The sequence below is a fragment of the Pezoporus occidentalis genome, unplaced genomic scaffold (genome assembly GCF_034315485.1).
Source record: "Pezoporus occidentalis ecotype Australia unplaced genomic scaffold, CSIRO_AGI_Poc_V1 ctg7, whole genome shotgun sequence".
Classification (NCBI taxonomy): Eukaryota; Metazoa; Chordata; class Aves; order Psittaciformes; family Psittacidae; genus Pezoporus; species Pezoporus occidentalis.
In genome coordinates this window covers 268,180-277,812 of record NW_026916052.1, presented here as the reverse complement: position 1 = coordinate 277,812, position 9,633 = coordinate 268,180, and the positions used below count along the sequence as shown (strand labels likewise).

The 9,633-nt window shown below is 43.0% G+C and overlaps 1 protein-coding gene across 2 annotated transcripts in view; it reads left to right on the top strand.

Annotated features, from left to right (window-relative positions):
• Window positions 1-587: 587 nt before the first annotated feature.
• The window catches only part of SLC35F3 (solute carrier family 35 member F3), a 168,063-nt gene continuing 159,017 nt past the window's right edge, over window positions 588-9,633 (top strand). The window contains exons 1-2 of one of the 2 annotated variants that reach the window (XM_062641954.1): window positions 588-898; window positions 1,179-1,408. In XM_062641954.1, the coding sequence (XP_062497938.1) occupies window positions 846-898; window positions 1,179-1,408 (283 nt within the window). In that variant the 5' untranslated portion in view covers window positions 588-845. The remainder of the gene's footprint in view (window positions 899-1,178; window positions 1,409-9,633) is intronic. The other variant, XM_062641952.1, reaches the window with a different exon arrangement.

The window sequence follows — 9,633 nt, the reverse complement described above, 5'->3', positions numbered from 1 at the left end:
AGCAGTCCTTTCTCCTAGAACTTCATCATCTTTTTCCCTGAGACACACAGATGATGTACACAAAAATTTCTTTAACTTCAACTAACACTACTTACAGGTCATCAGATTTTGTCTGGTTGTCAGAGTTCAAATCTGTTGTCTGTGCAGTGTTTGTACAACGTACACATCGACGCTTCCACATTTATTTATGCTTAACTGCATCTTTTCCACTTAAGTTAGGTGGTGTGTTTGAAAACAGGTAAAAAATGTTGCTTGATGTAAGGTCAGGTGCCTGCGGTCTGGGTTCAGCAGCCCTGTTCCATCGCTCCTTCAGAGGGGTCGCCGCCACCAACGAGGAACCACTCCCCAGAGCAGCGCTACCTTCGGGCGGCCGCGCTGCGAACACCCAACTGGAGGGAGCAGCACGGGAGCGGGCACGGGCCGCTCCTCGCCCGAGCAAGGAGCCGGCGGCTCCGCCGGGGGAGGCGAAGCCACCCGCGCCCCGCCTCACAGCTGCCCGCCAGGGGGCGAGTGTTACGGGCGGCTGCGGTGCCGCGGGGCTCCCCCTACTGGCGGCCGGCGGAAACGCGCGGGGTGGGGGGCGCGGAGCGCGCCCGGCCCGGCCCCCGCCGCTGGCGCTTCGCAGGCGGCAGCGCCTCGGAGGCGGCAGCGGCAGTAGCCCGGCTCCCTGTCCGCCTCTGCCGCTGGGAGTGAGAGCCAGCCCGGGCATCTTCTGCCACGGCGGCCTCCTCCTCCCCGCTCTCTCCTCTCCTTCCTTCTTTTCCACCTCTTCTCCGGCCGGTGAGCGCCGCCGGCTCGCCCCACCGTGAAGTCTGGGCGCCCCCCAGCCATCGCTGCTGCTCCCCATGGGGATCCGGGAGTTCCCCAACGGCTCCTCGCGGGGCAAAGCCGCCACCCTGTGAGTACCGCTGCGGGGCCGGACGGGCGGGGAGGGACGGGGACACCCCACCCCACCCCACCTCACCTTACCCCACCTTAGCCGGCGACACCGCCTGCTCGCTCCTGGGGGTCGCTCCGGTGAAGAGCGGCAAGGAAAGTTTGCGGTGCCGCCGTCGCCGGTCCCGCTCACCTGCCGGCGGAGGTCCCGCCGCCAACTTCGCCTCGGGCCGGGGCAGGGCGGCGGCGCTGGCAGCTGCGGTTCCCCGTTCCCCCGCTGACGCCCCTCTCCCGGCCCGCAGCGGCATGCGGCGCTCCCCCGATGTCAGTCCCCGGCGGCTGTCCGACATCAGCCCGCAGCTGCGGCAGCTGAAGTACCTCGTGGTGGACGAGGCCATCAAAGAGGACTTGAAGTGGTCCCGCTCCGTGGAGGACCTCACCAGCGCGTCCGTGGGGCTCACCTCCATTGAGGAGCGGATCCTCCGCATCACCGGCTACTACGGCTACCAGCCCTGGGCCGCCAGCTACAAACGTGAGTCCGCGGCGCGGCCGGGCGTGGGCGGCTGCGGGGAGCGGGACGGGCACCGGGGCTTTGCAGGGGGTCATCCCGACCCGGAGGCGGCTGATGAGTGCGGGTTCGAGGGACTGATCGCTTTGCCCCTGGGAGCAATTCGCCCCATGGGAGTGCTCTCACTCTGCGAAGAATTCCGTGCCCGTGATGCAGTTGCTGGCTCACAGGAGTGGAGTGCTAAAGAATCACGACAGCTAAATTCTGCTGAGAAAATAGGTCAAATATTTGTCTTAGCGTTGCAGACACACTTAGTGATGCTGATTACAATGTTTGTGACAGCTGTGTAAAAGCCCCGGTGCATTCATGCACATACTGTTTTCACAGGTAATGAGTTCAGAGCATCTTTCTGTTGTTTTAGGGGTCAGATTTTCACAGCACTTGATCTGAATATTACGCGTTTTCTTATGTCAAGTGGAACTGTGCCTTCCCTATGCTTGCACTTGAGAAAGAAACTTCCTATGATATCAATATGAAGAGAGACAGTGGAGCTGTATTCCTCCACATGATTTACAAAGGAAGTGATACCTTGATTGTCTGTAATATATCAACTAGTACATTTGTGTGTAACGCTCGCTCTTGCCAGTCATTAATTGCCACAATGGCAGCTGCATGAATTAACAAGTTAGAAGTGCAATTTACCAATTAACTGAAGCATTAAAATATTTTGGTTGTCTTAATGTCGTTTGCGGCATCACATGGGGGTTTTGCTGTGAGGATTCTGCTGTAACAGAAATAATTGCTTTGCAAGGAAGACTGGCTCTGATAAAGTGTTTTTATGTTGTTCTTTCTATTTAGTGTAAGCATTCTGAAATACTCTTGGATTATCTGTTTGTCAGTGTGCTTATAAGGGAAGAAGATGATACAAGAAAGCATGGTACACAGTACTAGTTCAGTTTTTCTGTGAAGAGCAACTCCTGGTTGCCTGATAATAGCACTTTACTAGTAAATATTCTAAGACTTCTTCTCTAAGAGCCTTTTTATTTTTTTTTCCTTTTTTTTTTGATTGCAGTTATGGCAGAAATATCTGTTATTTGCTACTTTACTCACAGGGAATGTGGGATTTCTCTGAGAGCAATTCCATTGCCTGGATTGGGACCATTCTTGAGAGTAATGCTTATTCAGGTCAGTTTCCAGGATCAGTTCATATGCTGATGCCAGACTGAGTTGGATTTTAGTGCTTCTGTCTGACAGAGTGACTAACAACCCAGCTGAAGTCGCACTGAGCTGCTATGGCTGAACTTTCTGAAATAATAAAGGTCATGCTGGCTGCTCGATTATATCCTATTTGTTGAAATTTATAACTGTGTCTGAAAACGTTAATTGCAAGCTTAAGCCTGCTATTCTAGTTGTATTTTCCTCTCATAACTTGTTCTGAATAACCAGATTACATACTTGAGTTGTAATGGTGGGGGATAAATATACAAAGTGTCTGAGTTGCATAAATGTGTGTCTAAGAATAATAGGTTATGTGAAGTTATTGCCAATTTAAAATCTGACTTGCTGTGAATGCAGAAGAGGACACTGAAGAAAAGATCCATCTCTCTAGCTGGGATAATAAGGCATGGCTTAAGCAGAGCTGTGTTGGTCTGCATCACCTGAATAGCTGGCTGAATGCATGTAAATGGGGTAAATCATCAAAAGTGGGAAAGCCGAGTCTGTGACAGCTACTTTGAAACCTCTTGGAATGCTCCTTCAAGCTGTGCTTAAGCCCAGTTTTGGGGTGTGGACTTTCTGTGTGACTTCCCAGTTAGAAATTGTCTCAAGAAGTGTGAACAAACAATTTGTATTAAGTTCAGATTGCACCCTGGGTACTTCTTGTTATCTTATTGTGTATGCCTGTAGACATTTAGGTGTTGTTGGCACTATGAGTGCAATTACAGTACGCATTAACAATGGACCTGCTTTCTGGAAAGTAAGTCTGCAGTCTAGCCTGATCTAGAGTTGGTCTCTCTCAGTGACATTCTTTTTATTGCAACTAAATCACCTGTAGGGCAAGATCTGGTTTGTTGTGGTTTTTTTTCACACAGAAGTGTATTACTTTCATACTTTCTGTAGACTGTTTATGTATATATGTGTGTGTGTATGTATCTATGCATGTATGTATAAAATTGTTGGAGACATTCAGGACATTTTTTGAGGTTTTTTTTTTAACAAAACTCCATGATGGAAACTACCAGAGATAATCAGAGATACTGTTGACCCCATGCCATGACACCAAAATTTCTTGGAGACTAGTTTTGCAGTGATGAAAACTTGAGCGTTTTAAACATATTGGGATACCTCAAGCTTATGTAGCAAGTCCAGTGTTTAATATAAATTAGATGGAAAGAGAGGAGAAAGAAGTGAAAATCTGCTAGAGACATAAACTGATATGGATTGGACAGAATGAGAAAGGACTCATTACTCAAGAGAGACCTGACCCAGCAAGGTGAATAGGCCAGATGTCAACAGATTACATTCAATTATTACAAATAAAAGCCTCATCTTTCCTGAGAATGCTGAAATTACCTGCAGAATTTCACATTATAACATCAGCTGCTAACAGGGAATAGCTTGTGACTGTACGCAGCTCAGGGAAGACCTCTGCTGTTTGACTGCACTTGCAAACTAGATTTTAGGAACTGGAATAATGTAACATACTGCCTGCGTTACGATGCCTTCAAAGAATTTAGTGGTACAGTCTAGTGAAATACTGTGTAATATTCGTTGTCTTTCAAAAAAGATTACAGAAGGCTCTGGGATGAGTAAGGAGAAAGAGTACAGGCATTCTATAAAGAATCTCAAGAGTTTGGTTGTCTACCTTAAAGAGGTTGAAACAAAAGTATGGAAGGTACTGGCACATATTGCTCAGGCAGATAGAGGGTTTTCCTTCTTATTGTGTTGTAAGAGAAAAACAGGTGGACAGTCAGTGAAGGTGAAAAGCTGTTAATTAAAAACTGATGGAAAAAGAAACAGTTTTTAAGAAAGCATGCAATTTGTTCTTGAGATTGGGAATTCAAGGGCTTGTATTTGACAGCAGTGACTGTAAATAATTGAGAACATACTGGAGAGAATATTCAGAAAATTATTCAGAATTCAAAACGTCATTATTCAGAATTCAAAACATCATTATTCAGAATTAGGCTGGGAGGGGGCTGATTTCTTGAGGGTTTGTTGTGCTTCTCTCTGTAGCATGTGCCTACCTTTAGAAAGAGTGATAGGGTTGTGTTTAGTCTGATCCAATCTGGCAGTTCTTGTTTTTCTGAAATTCTAACTATTGATTTTCAGGGTAACTAATTATGTGAATAACTGCTCTCCAGTCTAAATCCAATATTCGTATTTGTCCCATGGGGACTATTCTGCAGCATCTGATTTGATTTCTGAAATGCAAAGGCAGAGGAGAAGAAACACGTATTAAGATGCAGTCAGATTGTAGAGTCATACTGTGATGCAGCTACATTAATAGCAGAGCTTAACATTTGTGAAATCCTAGTTATCAATAAGAGGTATGGACTTTTAATTTTTTTTAATTAACACATAGGGATGAAAGAACTTAATTAAAAAGCAAAACAAAAATAAACAACAAAAAATAACCAAACATGAAACCCCACAAAAAGGCTGATCACTGTAGATCCCAGTGACAGCCTTTGTTTTTGCATGGAAATGAAACCATTATTAAGGCTGTATTAGGAGTGGTGTTCTCTTCCATGAAGGTTAAATAAATTATCATGATTTCTGCCTCTAAAAGCTTGTGACTTCAGTTTAATAGCAGAGACAAGTTTGGAGGTGAACAGACATATTTAAGTTTCCATTTCATGCCATTATCAGAAGGACTTAGATTTCTAAATATTTTTAGACATACAGATGTCACTAAACTTTTGAATTGTCTTGCTGATCAGTATGGAAGACCTGTCTATTTTAATTATTGTAGCAAGTGGTAGGGCCCTTGTTTCCACATGAAATGTGCACAGCTAGCACCTTTGCAAAACATTCATTTTTCTCTACATTACCTAGGTCTATTTTGCAGTGATTCAATATCTCAGTCTGTCATTATGTGATTAGTATTTTAAAGACATTCATGTGGGCTTGAGCCAACTATCCCTTTTTTACAAACTTTGCCTCTTCCTACAGATCACCTGCTTCTACTGCTTTTTTAAGAATAGGATTTTTCTTCTAAACAGGGACTTTGAAGTACCTGTAGCATGTGTTTCTAAATACAGTCTTGTTATGGATAAATCAGGATTACATGGGTCCCTCCCTCCTTTTAGATGCCCAAGAGACCACCTGGCCTCTCACTTTTATTCACTTACTTTCTCTGTGTGCGTACAGATGTTACTCTACCTGCAGAAAAAATACTTTTAAATCCTCTCAGTTCTATTTATTTCATAAGAATTGACCACAGTCTGTGGCACAGCTTGTGAACATGCATTTCTATGAGACTTTGACCTTATGAATAATTCCAGGTTGTTCCAGTGATGACTTCTAAGTTGGCATATTGTTGCTCAGGTGAAAGGGAAAGATGGTGTCCAGTAACTGAAGTTCACTGCCTTTTCTCCTCCCTGCTACTTTAAATGTTAGCTTCCTATTTTTAATGTTTCTTCATAGTGATTTCAACTGTAATAAAATAAACCAAACAGTTGTAATGTCCAGAATTTCAATGTAGTACTTATCCGGCATGTCACATAGTAGGTCTTGACCTGGACATGGAATTTAAGTGCCATCACCAATACAAGTAATATATTGGAACACACTGGCTTACAAATACCCTGGGCATTGCTCAGAAAGCATAATTGTCTGAGTATGAAAATGCCCCAGTGACTGAACTTTGATGGCCCTTCAAGGTAGTAAGTCAGTGTTGGTTTTAGCTAATTAAAAGTATGAACATTGTACCCTTGTAAATGTTGAAGCATCAGTTATACAGCTAAAGATGAGTGTTTCCAGCTGATCCTTGGTGTTCCTTCTTGTGATCTGCTTTTAATGTGTCATTGAATGCTGTAAGTTTCACACTGACTAAAAGCTAATCCAGTGGGGATATGAATCAGGGTAAAATTATTAATGCTTGAAATTGGTGCAAATTTGCATATTTGCATCCTAGCAAGAATTTAACTTATCTTTTTGAGGTGATATACAGGAATCGTCAGAAGTTGAAAGCCAGAAATTGAAGAGTATTGGTTTCCCCAGGAAAGCCATTTTCAGGCCAGATGTAAGCAATTAATTTAAAACTGATTACTTGCTTTCCAATACAGAAATACTGAATGTAATGCTGCTATAACTAATGCAAGACTTGGTGGTGTTCATGTTGCTGCTCCTGTGGTCAAACGATCCTCTTGCAAAGTGAGAATCTTGCTTTTCAGCTGAACACATGGAGTAACCTCTAGATGTTTTATTCTGAGAGAGAAACGCGGATAGCTACCCATTGTCCATTTATAGGCCAACCCCCATTCTTGCCCTCCACTCTCCAAAACTTAGAAGACAAGTGAAAATATATGCCTGATTAACAGGCCTGATTATTTTTTTTCATGCTCTTCATTGGCAATACTAACATAACTAAGTGTTACGCTAACAAGAGCAGCTAAGAAAACATGGTATCTCCTACAGGTGAAATAAAGCAATGGCAATGAATTGCATAGCAGAATTGAAAGTTCTGTAGCATTGTTGTTTCACACATCAGCTATAATTGTCTGCTGCAACACAAACTTGCGTATGGTTGTACACAAACCAGGGACACTACTGATTTACATCCACAGGACAGCTCACACAGCAACTTGTAAAGACATTTCCCTGTATACTCACTGTAACAGCAGAGCTGTCCCCAGAAACAGTCTCTTGAAATTTTTCAGAGACCTAATCATAAACCTGCAGCGGATGTCCCAGGATATTACAGGAGACTTTTCTCAATGGAAAAGGAACCCATTGGCCCCTGTGGGCTTCAACCCTGGCTGGTCTTGCAACTGAGAATGAGTATGGAGTAGCACAATCTGGCCATGGGAGACAGTGCAGAGGAGTACAGGTTTGGAATACTAGTCAGCTGCAAAGGTACCTTATGAATATTTAAAGAAGTAGGGAAATTGAAATACAGCCAGCCTTTCAGAAGTTTCTTTTTCAAGACAATTCCAATGGAGAAGAGACATGAGAGATCTTTGGCTTTTGGCAGGTGGAAAGAAAAGTATTTTTTGGACAATGTTAAGCAGTAAACCTGGTTCCTGTTGAATGCAGAGCCTCATTAATTACAAATTTTAAGTTTTAAATTGCTTGCTGGGAAGCCAAGCAAATTGTGATTTAAACTGCTGTGCTAAACATTTTGAATTTTTGGGTAAATATTTAGTAAATTATGTTTAGTGAACATTTAGTAACTTGTTTACTAAACAAATTAACTGTGTAGGCTTAAGTAACCACCACTTTTAACTAGGCAGCTGGTGAAGTATTTTATAGTTTGTGTCTAGTTTTCACAGAGAAAAGAAACTAAAAATAACCACCTAGAAATAGTCTCTCTTTTTTTGTTGTTTGTTTCCCGTTTAAACGAATTAATTGGTTGCTTTCAACTTTCTTTTTGTCAGTGCAGCTTTAATCTGCTATACACCATTTATGCAAAACAGTCCATGGGACAGCAATTAGGGGTTTGTTGGATTCCAGCATTTATTTTATGCCCTTCACAAACTTTATCATTGAATGTTTTTGTTTTGGGAGAATATACCACCAAAATCTCCATAGTGAAAATCTACTCTTAAAGTTAGTTGTATGACCTTATAAAGCCAGGGCCCATGTTAACAGTTTTGAAGGAGAGTGTTACCTAGCATTTGAGACTCCTTTCATTGGTGAACTGTATTGTTTGGTTTTTTTAATAGAAATGTGAATGTGTTCACTAATCAATGCATTGAATCCATAAGAATGGATTGTGGCTAAACCCACAAATTACTCTGTATTGATATGGAATAATGAGGAAGCAAGCTTAGAGACTATCAAGAATTATGAACAAATGCTTATTTTTAGAACTATCTTTATTGGAGGCCCTTCATCAGGGTAAATTTCTGTAATACTTCTGGAGCGTACTGTGTGGTGCATATTTGCAACTTAAATCAATGATTTGCTTAATAACAGCAATTAGTTGCATAAGATAATGCATTGGAATCTGACTTCAAAGTCTGTGCTGGTCTATGGTAATATCAGATGCTGTTGTGTAACTGTAGTATTACTGAAACACTGAGCCACAAAAGGACAAAGACTCATGATCCCAGATGTTTGTCCCTCTTGAAATTGCTTAGTGCATCACCAGCAAAGCTCATTTGCCTAATAGCTAATTTTACCGAGTTCTGATTCATGTCAGGGCTATCTTCAAAGTGAGGTTTTGTTCCCCAATTTCTCTATAATGTAATAAGGTGCTTGTGTTTCATATTCCTGGTGCAAATCAAAAGCTGCTGATAATTGATGCCATCTACTTGAGGTCAAATAAGCATCTAGATAAAGAGAGGGTTGGAAAAGTTACATACAGGCAACGTTAGCCCTTTGCCAAAATGGCCTTTTCTGGAGCAACTGAGGTTGTAGTTCTGCTGCTTTCTTTCTTATGGAAGCCGAAGCCACATGCTTTCCACTATCACTAGTTAATTATGACTACTCTGAGAACAGTAATATAATGAGCATTTATGTCTGGAGAAAGAAATTTATCTGCAAATCATGGTTTCTACCTAGGGAGTAGCTAGACATAGGATCATAAAATGGTTAGGGTTGGAAAGGACCTTAAAGATCATCTAGGCCAAACCCCCATGCCATGGGCAGGGACACGTTCCACTAGACCAGGTTGCTCAAAGCCCCATCCAACCTGGCCTTGCACACTCCACGGATGGGGCATCCACAACTTTTCTGGACAACGTGTGCCAGCACCTCACCACCCTCACAGTAAAGAAGTTTTCCTAATATCTAAATTCCCCCTCTGTCAGTTTAAAACCATTTCCCCTTTTTCTACCCCTACATGCCCTTGTAAAAATTTCCTCTGTAGGTTTCTTGTAGGGCCTCCACACTGGAAGTGCTACCAAGTACAGGAAGGCTGCTGTAAGGTCTCCCCTGAGCCTTCTCTTCTGCAGGCTGGGCAATCCCAATTCTCTCAGCCTGTCTTCATAGGGGAGGTGCTCCAGTCTTCTGATCATCTTTGTGGCCCTACTCTGGACCCACTCCAACAGGTCAACATCCTTCTTATACTGAGGGCCACAGAG